The 18,954-nt window shown below is 48.0% G+C and overlaps 1 protein-coding gene across 1 annotated transcript in view; it reads right to left on the bottom strand.

Annotated features, from left to right (window-relative positions):
• The window catches only part of LOC123760677 (polycystin family receptor for egg jelly), a 467,012-nt gene that overhangs the window by 113,709 nt on the left and 334,349 nt on the right, over positions 1-18,954 (bottom strand). The window contains 2 exon segments of the mRNA XM_069328534.1: positions 6,579-6,744; positions 9,103-9,320. Coding sequence (XP_069184635.1) covers positions 6,579-6,744; positions 9,103-9,320 — 384 coding nt within the window.

The following is an 18,954-nucleotide window of genomic DNA, read 5'->3' as shown; positions in this document are numbered from 1 at the left end:
CAGGAGCCCAGACACAGGATACAGAATAGGCGATGAAGTACTTAATGAAACGGAAAGAGAGAAAGATCTAGGAATTGATATCACACTAAACCTGTCTCCTGAAGCCCACATAAAAAGAATTAAGTCTGCGGCATATGCGAGGACGGCTAACATCAGAACAGCCTTCAGGAACCTGCGTAAGGAATCGTTCAGAATCTTGTATACCACATGCGTAAGCCTTATCCTGGGGTATGCGGCCCCAGCATGGAGCCCGTACCTTGTCAAGCACAAGACGAACCATGGAAAAGGTTCAGAGGTATGCCACTAGACTAGTCCCAGAACTACAAGGTATGAGTTTCGAGGAAAGGCTCCGGGAAATGCACCTTACGACACTAGAGGACAGAGGAGTGAGGGGGAGACATGATCACTACCTACAAAATCCTCATGGGAATTGACAGTATAGCCAAGGATAAACTATTCAACACTGGTGGTACGCGACCAAGGGGACACAGGTGGAAAGTGAGTACCCAAATGAGCCACAGGGACGTTAGAAAGAACTTTTACAGTGTCAGAGTAGTTAACAGGTGGAATGCACTAGGAAGTGATGTAGTGGAGGTTGACTCCATACACAGTTTCAAATGTAGATATGACAAAGCCCAGTAGGCTGAGGAATCTGTACACCAGTTGATCGACAGTTGAGAGGCGGGACCAAAGAGCCAAAGCTCAACCCCCGCAAGCACGAATAGGTGAGTACACACACACACACACACACACACACACATTCTGTGTGTGTGTGATTCTGAAGGGGATTGATAGGGTAGATAAAGACAGTCTATTTAACACACGGGGAACACGCACAAGGGGACACAGGTGGAAACTGAGTGCCCAAATGAGCCACAGAGATATTAGAAAGAACTTTTTTAGTGTCAGAGTGGTTGACAAATGGAATGCATTAGGGGGTGATGTGGTGGAGGCTGACTCCATACACAGTTTCAAGTGTAGATATGACAGAGCCCGATAGGCTCAGGAATCTGTACACCTGTTGATTGACGGTTGAGAGGCGGGACCAAAGAGCCAGAGCTCAACCCCCGCAAACACAACTAGGTGAGTACAACTAGGTGAGTACAGACACACACACACACATATACATATTCCAAAGGAATTAGTGACATTAACCTACATCGATTCTAGGACACTCCCAGATAAAAATCACTCCCAACACACAGTTCACACAACTTAGATCTGACTTCAGAAGGACTCAAAACACCTGCCAGTAAGCCATCTTTTGTGACAGCAGTTTCTTCATTATTCCAAATATCTTGCTATATAATGACAAATGGGTCTCCCTGTCTCTCTTTGCTGACTAGTCGTTGAATTCTGTCTTGTTGACCTTCTACACCGTTATGTCTTATGGAAAATTACTCTTTGTTTTTCCAGTAATTGCGAAGTATCTTATTGTATAGTAAATGTTACTCACTTTACTCTAAAATTAAGTTAGACCTAGTCCACTGAGCACCTATTTAGTCCAGCCATTATTATGATGATTTGTAGTCATTATTATAATAATTAGTCCAGCCATTATTATGATTAGTCCAGCCATTATCATGATGATTTGTTCAGCCATTATTATGATGATTGGTCCAGACATTATTATGATGATTAGTCCAGATATTATTATGATTAGTCCAGCCATTATTATGATGATTTGTCCAGCCATTATCATGATGATTTGTTCAGCCATTATTATGATGATTAGTCCAGTCGTCTCTCCACAGTCAGACAGTACTAACCTGCCCATCAGAACTCTCCACAGTCAGACAGTACTAACCTGCCCATCAGAACTCTCCACAGTCAGACAGTACTAACCTGCCCATCAGAACTCTCCACAGTCAGACAGTACTAACCTGCCCATCAGAACTCTCCACAGTCAGACAGTACTAACCTGCCCATCAGAACTCTCCACAGTCAGACAGTACTAACCTGCCCATCAGAACTCTCCACAGTCAGACAGTACTAACCTGCCCATCAGAACTCTCCACAGTCAGACAGTACTAACCTGCCCATCAGAACTCTCCACTGTCAGACAGTACTAACCTGCCCATCAGAACTCTCCACAGTCAGACAGTACTAACCTGCCCATCAGAACTCTCCACAGTCAGACAGTACTAACCTGCCCATCAGAACTCTCCACAGTCAGACAGTACTAACCTGCCCATCAGAACTCTCCACAGTCAGACAGTACTAACCTGCCCATCAGAACTCTCCACAGTCAGACAGTACTAACCTGCCCATCAGAACTCTCCACAGTCAGACAGTACTAACCTGCCCATCTGAACTCTCCACAGTCAGACAGTACTAACCTGCCCATCAGAACTCTCCACAGTCAGACAGTACTAACCTGCCCATCAGAACTCTCCACAGTCAGACAGTACTAACCTGCCCATCTGAACTCTCCACAGTCAGACAGTACTAACCTGCCCATCAGAACTCTCCACAGTCAGACAGTACTAACCTGCCCATCTGAACTCTCCACAGTCAGACAGTACTAACCTGCCCATCAGAACTCTCCACAGTCAGACAGTACTAACCTGCCCATCTGAACTCTCTACAGCTAGACAGTTCTCATCTGCCCATCAGAACTCTCCACAGTCAGACAGTACTAACCTGCCCATCAGAACTCTCCACAGTCAGACAGTACTAACCTGCCCATCAGAACTCTCCACAGTCAGACAGTACTAACCTGCCCATCTGAACTCTCCACAGTCAGACAGTACTAACCTGCCCATCAGAACTCTCCACAGTCAGACAGTACTAACCTGCCCATCTGAACTCTCCACAGTCAGACAGTACTAACCTGCCCATCAGAACTCTCCACAGTCAGACAGTACTAACCTACCCATCTGAACTCTCCACAGCTAGACAGTTCTCATCTGCCCATCAGAACTCTCCACAGTCAGACAGTACTAACCTGCCCATCTGAACTCTCCACAGCTAGACAGTTCTCATCTGCCCATCAGAACTCTCCACAGTCAGACAGTACAAACCTGCCTATCTGAACTCTCCACAGCTAGACAGTTCTCATCTGCCCATCAGAACTCTCCACAGTCAGACAGTACTAACCTGCCCATCTGAACTCTCCACAGCTAGACAGTTCTCATCTGCCCATCAGAACTCTCCACAGTCAGACAGTACTAACCTGCCCATCTGAACTCTCCACAGCTAGACAGTTCTCATCTGCCCATCAGACCTCTCCACAGTCTGACAGTACTAACCTGCCCATCTGAGCTCTCCACAGCTAGACAGTTCTCATCTGCCCATCAGAACTCTCCACAGTCAGACAGTACTAACCTGCCCATCTGAACTCTCCACAGCTAGACAGTTTTCATCTGCCCATCAGAACTCTCCACAGTCAGACAGTACTAACCTGCCCATCTGAACTCTCCACAGCTAGACAGTTCTCATCTGTCCATCAGAACTCTCTACAGCTAGACAGTACTCACCTGCCCATCAGAACTCTCCACAGCTAGACAGTACTCACGTGCCGATCAGAACTCTCCACAGCTAGACAGTACTCACTTCCCCATCAGGACTCTCTACAGCTAATGCAGTACTCACCTGCCCATCAGAACTCACTACAGCTAGAGAGTACTCACCTGCCCATCAGAACTCTCTACAGCTTGTGTAGTACTCACCAGCCCATCAGAACTCTATACAGCTGGAGAATATTCAACAGCCCATCAGAATTCTCTACAGCTAGACAGAACTCACCTGCCCATTAGAACTCTCTACAGCTAGTGCAGTACTTACCTGCCCATCAGAACTCTCTATAGCTAGATAGTTTTCATCTGCCCATCAGAACTCGACACAGCTTGACAGTACTTACCTGCCCATTAAAACTCTCCACAGCCAGACAGTACACACCTTCCTATCAGAGCTCTCCACAGCCAGACAGTACTCACCTGCCCATCAGAACTCTCTATAGCTAGGACAGTACTTACCTGCCCATCAGAACTCGACACAGCTTAACAGTATTCACCCGCCCATCAGAACTCTCTACAGCTTGCGTAATACTCACCAGCCCATCAGAACTCTCCAAAGCTAGATAGTACTCACATGACCATCAGAACTCTCCACAGCTAGACAGAACTCAACTGCCCATCAGAACTCTCCACAGCCAAACAGTACTCACCTACCAATCAGAACTCTCCACAGCTAGACAATTTTCATCTGCCCATCAGAATTCTCCACAGCCAGACAGTACTCAACTGCCTATAAGAACTCCCCACAGCTAGATAGTATTCACCTGCCCATCAGAACTCTCCACAGCTAGACAGTACTCACCTGCCCATGAAAACTCTCCACAGCGAGACAGTTCTCATATGCCCATCAGAACTCAATACAGCTAGACAGTACTCACCTGCCCATCAGAACTCTCAACAGCTAGATAGTAATAACGTGCCCATCAGAACTCTTAACAGCTAGATACTACTAACCTGCCCATCAGAACTCACTACAGCTAGCTAGTACTCACCTGCCCATCAGAACTTTCTACGGCTATAAAGTATTCACCTGCGAATCAGAACACTACACCTAGGGCAGTATTTACAAGCCCATCAGACCTCTCTACATCTAGCACTTTCGCGCTCACTATGTTCTGAAAAAACTTACCCCACCCATGTGATATTGGCGTTTCGCGCGCCTAAGCGGTAAGACCGAAAAGCGTATACTCTTTTGATTGTCCGTGACACTAATTATAGGCGTACGTATTTAAATTTGGTATCACTGTTTTCGCAATAGAATTGTCTATAAGAACTTACCTATAAAATGCCGCCAAAGCATAAGGCATATCAACACCAAAATAAAAACCTGTTCATATCACTTGCCGAGAGCGCCAAACGGCAACTAAATGTTCCCACTCTCTTAATAGTTGTGAAGCCCACAGTTGTGCTACAGCGTTAATTTTGGTATCACTGAAATCGCAATAAATTTCTCTACACGGACACATGCATATAAATATAGATTCAATGTCGTAGCCCACTCAAAACAGTGTGGGAAGTGGCCGAAGTGTTACCCTCAGCGGCATATCGGTGAAACTCGCTATGAAAAGTGTATATTCAATTCACTGTCCTGACATTATTTTTCGATGTATGTATTTCATTTTTGTTCCAATGTGTTCGCAATACAATGTTCTAAAAGAACATAAGTATTAAAGGTCACATAAGGATGCGTTCGACCGGCAACATATATAAAAACTACGTCGATTATACTCGTGGTGTCAATAATACAATTGTTTTAGCACGATGATTCACTGCCACGCCGTTCTCTTTATTAAGCTGTTCGGCTATTAGAGAAAACGTAGATTTCATGGCAAACATTTGTAAACTATCCCCAAGTTGATCGGATAATAAATGGATTTTATACAAATATTTTTTCTCTCGACGACATGAGAAGTCAATGTCGCGTAACCGTAAGAACAATAGATGACGACCACGGTCCCCACTGATGCCGCAAAGTGCTAGACAGTACTCACTTACCCATCAGAACTCTCTACAGCTAGACAGTACTCACTTACCCATCAGAAGTCTCAACAGCTAGTGCAATACTCACCTGCCCATCAGAAGTCTCTACAGCCAGCAAGTACTCACCTGCCCATCAGAACTCTCTACAGCTGGAAAATACTCACCTGCCCATCAGAACTCTCCACAGCCAGACAGTACTTACCTGCCCATCAGAACTCTCCACAGTCAGACAGTACTCACCTGCCCATCAGAACTCTCCATAGCCAGACAGTACTCACCTGCCCATCAGAACTCTCCACAGTCAGACAGTACTCACCTGCCCATCAGAACTCTCCATAGCCAGACAGTACTCACCTGCCCATCAGAACTCTCCACAGCCAGACAGTACTCACCTGCCCATCAGAACTCTCCACAGCCAGACAGTACTCACCTGCCCATCAGAACTCTCCACAGCTAGACAGTACTCACCTGCCTCATCAGAACTCTCCACAGCCAGACAGTACTCACCTGCCCATCAGAAGTCTCCACAGCCAGACAATACTCACCTGCCTCATCAGAACTCTCCACAGCCAGACAGTACTCACCTGCCCATCAGAAGTCTCCACAGCCAGACAGTACTCACCTGCCCATCAGAACTGTCCATAGCCAGACAGTACTCACCTGCCCATCAGAACTGTCCATAGCCAGACAGTACTCACCTGCCCATCAGAACTCTCCACAGCCAGACAGTACTCACCTGCCCATCAGAACTCTCCACAGCCAGACAGTACTCAAATGCCCATCAGAACTCTCCACAGCCAGACAGTACTCACCTGCCCATCAGAACTCTCCACAGCCAGACAGTACTCACCTGCCCATCAGAACTCTCCACAGCTAGACAGTACTCACCTGCCTCATCAGAACTCTCCACAGCCAGACAGTACTCACCTGCCCATCAGAAGTCTCCACAGCCAGACAGTACTCACCTGCCCATCAGAACTGTCCATAGCCAGACAGTACTCACCTGCCCCATCAGAACTCTCCACAGCCAGACAGTACTCACCTGCCCATCAGAACTCTCCACAGCCAGACAGTACTCACCTGCCCATCAGAACTCTCCACAGCTAACCACTGGTCTGAGATAAACTCGTATCTCTCCTCAGTCTGGATGTCCCTGATGATGATGCAGCTGAGGAACCAGGAGGCGTTGGGCCCCTTGCCGCTGTTGTCGTGCCACACCCGCAGGAACTGCAGCGGCCCCAGCGGCCTGGTACACAAACATTGTCACACCAAGATACTTGGTAAATCTGACATAACACTGCTGTCAACTTCATTGTAATTCTAAGTGATTCAAAATAATGAAATACATTAAGCAATTAGAACAGAACAAGACAATTAAACAGTAAAACAAGCACACAGTAGCTGTATTTGAGGGGACCTAAACATTCCCTCTAATGCGTTATGTGTGGTTTCCTCGGAGGCTAAGGGACCCCTTCTTCCAGCCAGAGGTGGTACTTAAACAATTTAAATTATTTTGTGCTAAATAAATTACATTGGAATTCTCACCATCCACCCACTTCCACGCTACCACCATCCACCCACATCCACGCTACCACCATCCACATCCACACTACCACCATCCACCCACCTCCACACTGCTACTATCCACCACCACACTACCACCTTCCACCCACCTCCTCACTACGACCATCTACCCAGTTACACAATACCATCATCCACCTATCTCCACACTACCACAATCTACCCACCTCCACACTACAACCATCCACCCAACCTAAACACTACCACCATGCACTAACCTCAACACTACCACTATCCACTCACCTCCACACTACCACCATCAACCCAACTCCACACTGCCTCCATCTATCAACCTCCACACTACCACTATCCACCCACCTCCACAATACCACCATCCACTCACCTACACACTTCATCCACCCACCTCCACATCAACATCATCCACCCACCTCCACACTACCACCATCCACCTCAGAACCACCTCCACATCACCACCACCATCCACCCACCTCCACACCACCACCATCCACCTCAGCACCACCTCCACATCACCACCACCATCCACCCACCTCCACACTACCACCATCCACCAATACACCACCACCCATCTTCATACGACCACACACCTCCACACCACAACCCACCACCACACCACCACCACCACCACCACCTTCCACCCACCTTCACACTACCACCACCCACCTCCACACCACCACAACCACCTCTACACTACCACGACCCACCACCACACCACCACCACACTACCACCACCACCTTCCACCCACCTTCACACTACCACCACCCACCTCCACACCACCACAACCACCTCTACACTACCACCACCCACCTCCACACTACCACCACCCACATCCACACCACCACCACCACCTCCGCACTACCACCCACCACACCACCACCACCCACCTCCACTCCACCACACCGTCACACCACCACCACTCACCACCACCCACCACCACACCACCACCATCACACCACCACACCACCACCACCCACCTCCACTCCACCACACCGTCACACCACCACCACTCACCACCATCACACCACCACACCACCACCACCCACCTCCACTCCACCACACCGTCACACCACCACCACCCACCTCCACTCCACCACACCACCACACCACCACACCACCACCACCCACCTCCACTCCACCACACCGTCACACCACCACCACCCACCACCACCCACCACCACACCACCACCATCACACCACCATCACACCACCACCATCACACCACCATCACACCACCACCATCCACCTCCACTCCACCACACCACCACACCACCACCACACCACCACCATCACACCACCACCACACCACCACCACCCACCACCACACCACCACCATCACACCACCGTCACACCACCACCACCCACCACCACACCACCACCATCACACCACCACACCACCACCACCCACCTCCACTCCACCACACCGTCACACCACCACCACCCACCACCACCCACCACCACACCACCACCATCACACCACCGTCACACCACCACCCACCACCACCCACCACCACACCACCACCATCACACCACCGTCAAACCCCTCCACCCACCTCCACACCACCACCACCCACCTCCACTCCACCACACCGTCACACCACCACCACTCACCACCACCCACCACCACACCACCACCACCACCCACCTCCACACCACCACCACTCACCTCCACTCCACCACACCGTCACACCACCACCACTCACCACCACCCACCACCACACCACCACCACCACCCACCTCCACACCACCACCACCCACCTCCACTCCACCACACCACCACACCACCACCACCCACCTACACTCCACCACACCGTCACACCACCACCACCCACCTACACTCCACCACACCACCACACCACCACCACCCACCTACACTCCACCACACCACCACACCACCACCACCCACCTACACTCCACCACACCGTCACACCACCACCACCCACCTACACTCCACCACACCACCACCACCCACCTACACTCCACCACACCGTCACACCACCACCACCCACCTACACTCCACCACACCACCACATCACCACCACCCACCTTGGCACAGCCATAACGAAGACATCAACGTCACCCTTGCGGAGGATCTTGCGCCTGTCATCACCAAGAGTGCGGACGTCCGTCTCGTCGCTGTCACCTGAGACGATGAACTGGACGACGGAGTCGGTCTGGGCGCCCTTCAGGTTGCCAGTGAAGACCAACATCTCGTACAGGTACTTGTCCTCCACCTTGTTATCGGGCAGAGGCGTCGCCCCCAGCTGCGTCAAGGATCACAGTTAATCACATGTATTTATTGCTCATTCTTGGGTTATTGATCTTTGTGAAAACAAAATACAAAGCTGTACCATCGTATGCCATGAGGCTTCCAGACCAGATTCGTCAGACAGTTGTTGAATGATGTCTTTGTTTACAGTTATTAAACAATTTATAAGGTCCCATGAACCAGGAGCTGTTTAGAACAACAATAACATTTGACTCTGAAGTTCTTACCCTCACTTAATAATATACATAAACAAAGCCCCAAAGATTGAGAGAAGATGTACATGTTTCGTAAGTACTTCATGATGAATCTGGCCTCAGGCGCTCATGATGCAGCTGTGATCCGAAATATTGTTTGCGTGTTAATAAACTACCTTATAGTCCAGGTACATAGGAGGACAAGGAGCTGGGAAACGAGCACAAGGAGTTGGGATACGAGCACAAGGAGCTGGGATACGAGCACAAGGAGCTGGGATAAGAAGACAAGGAGTTGGGATACGAGCACAAGGAGCTGGGATACGAGCACAAGGAGCTGGGATACGAGCACAAGGAGCTGGGATACAAGCACAAGGAGCTGGGATACGGGCACAAGGAGCTGGGATAGGAGGATAAGGAGCTGAGATAGGAGGACAAGGAGCTGGGATACGAGCACAAGGAGTTGGGATTCGAGGACAAGGAGCTTGGATAGGAAGACAAGGAGCGGGGATAAGAAGATAAGAAGCTGGGATAAGAAGACAAAAAGCTGGGATAAGAAGACAAGAAGCTGGGATAGGAAGACCAGGAGCTGGGATAAGAGGACAAGGAGCTGGAATAGGACAAGGAGCTAGGATAGAAGGACAAGGAGCTGCGATACGAGGAAAAGGAGCTGGGATAAGAGAAGGAACATAGGAGGATAAGGACCTGGGATACGAAGACAAGGAGCTGAGATACGAGGACAAGGAGGTGGGCTAGGAAGAAAAGGAGCCGGGATAGGAGGACAAGGAGTTGCGATAGACGGACAAAGAGCTGGGATAGGACAATGAACCGGGATAGGAGACCTAGGGACAGTTGAGAGGTGGGCCGAAAGAGCAGACCTCAACCCCCGCAAGCACAACTAGGTGAATACACACACATACACACACACACACACACACACACACACACACACACACACACACACACACACACACACACACACACACACACTGTGATGTGGCTGTGTACTGCACAGACACATCAGGAGAAAGACAACAGTGAAGGAACAGGTAATGAAACTGAGGATAGGGGCAGACAGATTCACTACAAATGACAAAGAAGTGTGTGAGGAACTCATTATGACATTTCAGGAAGTCTTCACATTAGAGCAAGGGGAAGTTCCAGAGATAAGAGAAGGAATAATTAACCAGGCACCACTAGAGGAATTTGAGATTACCAGTGGAGATTTAAGGAAGCTTCTGCTAGAGTTGGATGTGATAAAGGCTATAGGCCCGGATGGAATATCACCATGGATACTAAAGGAAGAAGCAATAGCACTGTGCCTGCCACTCTTCATGGTGTATAGCAAATCACTGGTAACAGGTGAACTGCCAGAAATTTAGAAGGCGGCAAACGTAGTCCGGATATACAAGAAGGGGGATAGACAGGAGGCACTGAACTACAGGCCAGTGTCCCTAACTTGCATACCATGAAAGCTAATGAAGAAAATTATGCGAAAAAAGTTTGTCGAACACCTGGAGCGAAGGAACTTTGTGTCACAACACCAACATGGTTTCAGGGATGGCATGCCATGCCTCACAGCATTAATTGATTTCTACGGCATAAACGACATTTCCTTGACAGGAAACAAGAATCAGACAAGAAAGAGAGGGGGGTGGGCAGACTGCATATTTTTGGTTTGCCAGAAAGCCTTTGACACAGTGCCACACCAGAGACTAGTGCGAAAGCTGGAGATGCAGACTGGAGTGAAAGGGAAGGTACTCCACTGGATAAGGGAGTACCAAAGTAACAGAAGGCAGCGAGTTACTGTGCGGGGTGAGGTTTCAGATTGGCGAGCCCAGTGGGGTCCTGCAGGGTTCATTCCTTGGACCCATACTGTTTTTTATATATGTAAATGATCTTCCAGATGGTATAGAATCATTCCTCTCATTGTTTGCTGATGATTCAAAAATTATGAGGAGGATTAAGACAGAGGAAGACAGTATGAGACTACAAGATGACCTAGACAGACTACACGAATGGTCCAACAAATGGCTACTAAAGTTCAACCCGAGTAAATGTAAGGTAATGAAACTAGGCAGTGGAAACAGGAGGCCAGACACAGGATATAGAATGGGAGATGAAGTCCTTTATGAAACGGACAGAGAGAAGGATCTAGGAATTGATATCACCATCCCTTTCTCCTGAAGCCCACATCAAAAGAATAACATCTGGGGCGTATGCGAGGCTGGCTAACATCAGAACTGCCTTCAGGAACCTGTGTAAGGCATCATTCAGAACCTTGTATACCACATATGTAAGACCAATCCTGGAGTATGCGGCCCCAGCATGGAGCCCGTACCTCGTCAAGCACAAGGCGAAGCTCGAAAAAGTTCAGAGATATGCCACTAGGCTAGTCCCAGAACTAAGAGGCATGAGTTACGAAGAAAGGCTGCGAGAAATGCACCTCACGACACTAGAAGACAGAAGAGTAAGGGGAGACATGATCACTACTTACAAAATTCTCAGAGGAATTAACAGGGAAGATAAAGATAATCTGTTTAACATGCCTAGTACGCGAACACGGGGACACAGGTTGAACCTGAGTACCCAAATGAGCCACAGGGACGTTAGAAAGAACTTTTTCAGTGTCAGAGTAGTTAACAGATGGAATGCATTAGGCAGTGATGTGGTGGAGGCTGACTCCATACACAGTTTCATATGTAGATATGATAGAGCCCAGTACGCTCAGAAATCTGTACATCAGTTGATTGACAATTGAGAGGCGGGACCAAAGAGCCAGAGCTGAACCCCCGCAAGCACAATTAGGTGAATACATTTAGGTGAGTACACACACATACTTTCATGGGAGACTTCAACCACGGGAAGATAGATGGGGAGAACAGAGACCAACATGGAGGACCAGACACATGGAGAGCTAAGCTGCTGGACGTAGCAACAAGAAACTTTCCAAGCCAACACTTCAAGGGACCGACAAGAATGAGAGGAGAGGATGAACCAGCTATGTTTGATCTGATATTTACCCTAAATGAGTCGGATATAAGGGAAGTTAAGTTGGAAGCACCCTTGGGAATGAGTGATCACAGTGTAATAAGCTTTGAGTACCTGGTAGAGCTAGGAATTATCTCCCCCAAAAAAAGAACTGAGAAACGTACTGAAAGGGAAATTATGAGGAGATGAGAAAATTCCTAGGGGATATACCATGGAACACAGAACTCACAACTAAAGTCCGTACAAGACATAATAACACCCAAAAGTATCAGGAGGCATTAAACAGGTTTATCCCGACCCGACAGGAAAAAATCCGGTTAGCAAAAGAAAAATCCGTGGTTTAATAGGGCATGTATGGAAGCAAAGGAACGGAACAAAAGGGTGTGGAGGAACTTCCGAAATAACAGAACACCAGACAGTAGAGAGAGATACCAGAGAACCAGGAATGAGTATGTTAGTGTGAGAAGAGAAGCTGAGACAAAGCATGAAAAAGATATAGCTAATAAAGCCAAGACCGAACCAAATCAACTACACGGTCACATCAGGAGGAAAACAACAGTGAAGGAACAGGTTATTAAACTTAGGGGTCAACAAATATGCCAAAAATGAAAACTGATTCGATTTCAATCAAACTTTTTTGACGAGTTGTATATGAAAAGGGTTTCATCTGATCCTAGTCTCAGCATCGTAGCACAAATAGGAAGAGAGAAAAAAATATTGAATTGTGTCAAAATTTTCCAAAATGGTAAAAAACGATTATCAAACACAAGTGTCAACTGAAATCATGTCTATGGCTCTCAGCTATCACAATAGCATATATTAAATAATATATAATTAGTTTTATTAAAAAAAATTAAATTTTATTTTTCCTATTTCTTTATCAGACGATTTGCATGAAACTTATACATCTGACTGCACGTAAGCCTATCTGTAAGGGTGCCAATTTTGGACGAAATTGGTTTATGTAAACCTCAGCTACAAATGGCAGCACCTTAGACTTTAATATTTAATGATTTATTTTTTAAGTAACATAAATGAGTTGGACTGCATTTTTTTGGACTGTCGGAAAGGCTTTGACACAGTACCCCATAAAAGGCTGATGCATAAGCTGGAGAAACAGGCAGAAGTAACTGGTAGGGCGCTCCAGTGGATAAGGGAGTACCAAAGCAATAGGAAGCAGAGAGTTACAGTCAGGGATGAGACCTCAGATTGGCGTGAAGTCACCAGTGGAGTCCCGCAGGGCTCTGTACTTGGACCTATCCTGTTTCTGATATATGTAAATAATCTCCTAGAGGGTATAGACTCATTCCTCTCAATGTTTGCTGACGATGCCAAAATTATGAGAAGGATTAAGAAAGAGGAGGATAGCTTGAGGCTTCAAGAAGACCTGGACACGCTGCAGGAATGGTCGAACAAATGGTTGTTAGAGTTTAACCCAAGCAAATGCAATTTAATGAAGATAGGTGTAGGGAGCAGAAGACCAGATACAAGGTATCATTTGGGAGATGAAATACTTCAGGAGTTAGAGAGAGAGAAAGACCTGGGGGTTGATATCACGCCAGACCTGTCCCCTGAAGCTCATATCAAGAGGATAACATCAGCGGCATATGCAAAGGTTGGCTAACATAAGAACGGCCTTTAGAAACTTGTGTAAGGAATCTTTCAGAACTTTGTATACCACATATGTCAGACCAATCCTGGAGTATACGGCTCCAGCATGGAGTCCATATGTAGTCAAGCATAAGATTAAACTAGAAAAGGTTCAAAGGTTTGCCACCAGACTAATACCCGAACTGAGGGGTATGAGCTACGAGGAGAGACTACGGGAATTAAACCTCACGTCACTGGGAGACAGAAGAGTTAGAGGGGACACGGTCACCACATACATGATTCTCAGAGGAATTGATAGGATAGATAAAGACAGACTATTTACCACAAGAGGCACACGCACTAGAGGACACAGGTGGAAACTGAGTGCCCAAATGAGCCATAGAGACGTTAGAAAGAATTTTTCAGTGTCAGAGTATTAGACAAATGGAATGCATTAGGAAGTGATGTGGTGGAGGCTGACTCCATACACAGCTTCAAGTGTAGATATGATAGATCCCAGTAGACTCAGGAACCTGTACATTAGTTGATTGACAGTTGAGAGGCGGGACCAAAGAGCCAGAGCTCCACCCCCGCAAGCACAATTAGGTAAATTAGGTAAGTATACATACACACACACACACACATAAGGAAACTGGAAATGGTTCATAAGTTTGCGACGAGGCTTGTCCCAGAGTTACGAGGGATAGGATAAGAAGAGCGTCTGAAGGAACTGAACCTTACGACACTAGAGAAAAGAAGGGAGAGGGGGGGATATGACAGGAACGTATAAAATACTCAGGGGAATTGACGAAGTGAAAATAGATGAAATGTTCATACGGAATAAGTCACACAGAACGAGGAGACATGATTGGAAGCTGGAAACTCAGATGAGTCACAGAGATGTTAGGAAGTATTCTTTTAGCGTGAGAGTAGTGGAAAAAGGGAATGCAATACACACACACACACACACACACACACACACACACACACACACACACACACACACACACACACACACAATAAGAGTATCGGGCACTAAAAAAGGGCTTTTGAAAAAGCTCCTCACAAGAAGCTGTTCTGGAAACTGGAACATGGTGGAAGAGGTTTATCTTGATTATCTAGAGATGATTTCGGGGATAAGTGTCTCCGCGGCCCGGTCCTCGACCAGGCCTCCTTTTTGTTACATGCCCCTAGGAAGCAGCCCGTAGCACCTGTCTAACTCCCGGGTACCTATTTACTGCTATGTGAACAGGTCCATCAGGCTGAAAGAAACTCTCCCAATTTGTTTCCGCCTCCACCGGGGATCGAACGTGGAACCTTTGGACTACGAATCCCGAGCGTTGTCCACTCAGCTATCGGGCCTCCGGCTGACAGGGAGACTTCAGGCATGGATGACAAAATTCCTGACAGACAGATGAGGGCGGTAATCAGAGACAATGTACCTGACTGGAGGAGTGTTACTAGCGGAGTACTACAGGGTTCAGTTCTTGCACCAGTGATGTTCATCGTATACTCTTGCAAGTTCATCGTCTACATGAACGATCTGCCAGAAGGTATACAGAATTATATGAACATGTTTGCGGATGATACTAAGATACCAGGGGAAGATAGGAGACGCAGACGATTGTAATGCTCTTCAAATTGGTCTAGATAACATAAGTGCTGTGGAGCGACAAGTGGCAAATGGAATTCAATGTGAATAAATGCCATGTTATTTAAAGTGGAATCGGAAAAAATAGATCACACAAAACTTACAAATTATGTGCCAATGAATTACAGAACTGTAATTAAGAGCGAGACCTGGGGGTGGGTTTAGATAGAAATTTGTCGCCAGAGGAACACATAAAGAGCATTGTGAGAGGAGCGTATGCGTCGCTTTCCAGCTTCAGACCTGATTTTAATTAAATGGATGGTGAAATACTAAAGAAATTGTTCATGACTCTCGTGAGACCAAAATTGGAATATGCAGCAGTTGTATGGTGCCCAAATCTCAATAAGCACGAGAATTAACTGGAAAAGGTGCAACGGCACGCTACTAAATGACTTCCGGAACTGAAAACCAAGATTTACGAGAAGAGACTTATGGCGTTAAACATGCCACAACTAGTAAATAGAAGAAAAAAAGGTGATATGATCACCACTTACAAAATACTAACATCAACCACCCAGATTGACAGAGGAATTCCTGAAGCCAGCAACTTCAAGAACAAGAGGTCAGAGATTCACTAGGGACCAACAGGACACCAACACTAGGGACCAACAGGACACCAACACTAGGGACCAACAGGACACCAACACTAGAGACCAACAGGACACCAACACTAGGGACCAACAGGACACCAACACTAGGGACCAACAGGACACCAACACTAGGGACCAACAGGACACCAACACTAGGGACCAACAGGACACCAACACTAGGGACCAACAGGACACCAACACTAGGGACCAACAGGACACCAACACTAGGGACCAACAGGACACCAACACTAGGGACCAACAGGACACCAACACTAGGGACCAACAGGACACCAACACTAGTGGACCAACAGGACACCAACACTAGGGACCAACAGGACACCAACACTAGGGACCAACAGGACACCAACACTAATGGACCAGCAGGACACCAACACTAGGGACCAACAGGACACCAACACTAGGGACCAACAGGACACCAACACTAGGGACCAACAGGACACCAACACTAGGGACCAACAGGACACCAACACTAGGGACCAACAGGAGACCAACACTAGGGACCAACAGGACACCAACACTAGTGGACCAACAGGACACCAACACTAGGGACCAACAGGACACCAACACTAGTGGACCAACAGGACACCAACACTAGTGGACCAACAGGACACCAACACTAGGGACCAACAGGACACCAACACTAGGGACCAACAGGACACCAACACTAGGGATCAACAGGACACCAACACTAGGGACCAACAGGACACCAACACTAGGGACCAACAGGACACCAACACTAGGGACCAACAGGAGACCAACACTAGGGACCAACAGGACACCAACACTAGTGGACCAACAGGACACCAACACTAGGGACCAACAGGACACCAACACTAGTGGACCAACAGGACACCAACACTAGTGGACCAACAGGACACCAACACTAGGGACCAACAGGACACCAACACTAGTGGACCAACAGGACACCAACACTAGGGACCAACAGGACACCAACACTAGTGGACCAACAGGACACCAACACTAGTGAACCAACAGGACACCAACACTAGTGGACCAACAGGACACCAACACTAGGGACCAACAGGACACCAACACTAGGGACCAACAGGACACCAACACTAGTGGACCAACAGGACACCAACACTAGGGACCAACAGGACACCAACACTAGGGACCAACAGGACACCAACACTAGTGGACCAACAGGACACCAACACTAGGGACCAACTGGACACCAACACTAGGGACCAACAGGACACCAACACTAGGGACCTACAGGACACCAACACTAGTGGACCAACAGGACACCAACACAAGGGACCAACAGGACACCAACACTAGTGGACCAACAGGACACCAACACTAGGGACCAACAGGACACCAACACTAGTGGACCAACAGGACACCAACACTAGTGGACCAACAGGACACCAACACTAGGGACCAACAGGACACCAACACTAGGGACCAACAGGACACCAACACTAGGGACCAACAGGACACCAACACTAGTGGACCAACAGGACACCAACACTAGGGACCAACAGGACACCAACACTAATGGACCAACAGGACACCAACACTAGGGACCAACAGGACACCAACACTAGTGGACCAACAGGACACCAACACTAGGGACCAACAGGACACCAACACTAGGGACCAACAGGACACCAACACTAGGGACCAACAGGACACCAACACTAGGGACCAACAGGACACCAACACTAGTGACCAACAGGACACCAACACTAGGGACCAACAGGACACCAACACTTAGTGGACCAACAAGGACACCAACACTATGGAACAACAGGACACCAACAATAGGGACCTAACAGGACACCAACGACTAGGGACCAACAGGAAGACAACACTAGGGACCAACAGGACACCAACCCTAGGTGGACCAATATCATGGACCACCAACACTAGGGACCAACAGGGAACAACCAACACTAGTGGACCAACAGGAACACCAAACACTAGGGACCGAACAGGACACCGACACTAGTGGACCTACAGGACACCAACACTAGGGACCAACAAGGACACTCACACTAGTGGACAACAGGGACAACCAACACTAGGGACCCAACAGGACACAAACACTAGTGGACCAACAGGACACTCAACACTAGGGACCCAACAGGACACCAACACTAGTGGACCAACAGACACCAACACAAGGGACCAACGGACACCAACACTAGGGACCAGCAGACACTAACCACTAGGAGGGATCCAAACCCCAACATGACACCAACACTAGGGACCAACAGGAGACCACACTAGGACCAACAGGACACCAACACTAGTGACCAACAGGACACCAACACTAGGGACCAACAGGACACCAACACTAGGGACCAACAGGACACCAACACTAGGGACCAACAGGACACCAACACTAGTGGACCAACAGGACACCAACACTAAGGGACCAACAGGACACCAACACTAGTGGACCAACAGGACACCAACACTAGGGACCAACAGGACACCAACACTAGTGGACCAACAGGACACCAACACTAGTGGACCAACAGGACACCAACACTAGGGACCAACAGGACACCAACACTAGGGACCAACAGGACACCAACACTAGTGGACCAACAGGACACCAACACT

Source organism: Procambarus clarkii, chromosome 21 (genome assembly GCF_040958095.1).
Source record: "Procambarus clarkii isolate CNS0578487 chromosome 21, FALCON_Pclarkii_2.0, whole genome shotgun sequence".
NCBI lineage: Eukaryota > Metazoa > Arthropoda > Malacostraca > Decapoda > Cambaridae > Procambarus > Procambarus clarkii.
The sequence above is the reverse complement of the archived record's forward strand: the minus strand, read 5'-3'. Positions and strand labels throughout refer to the sequence as shown.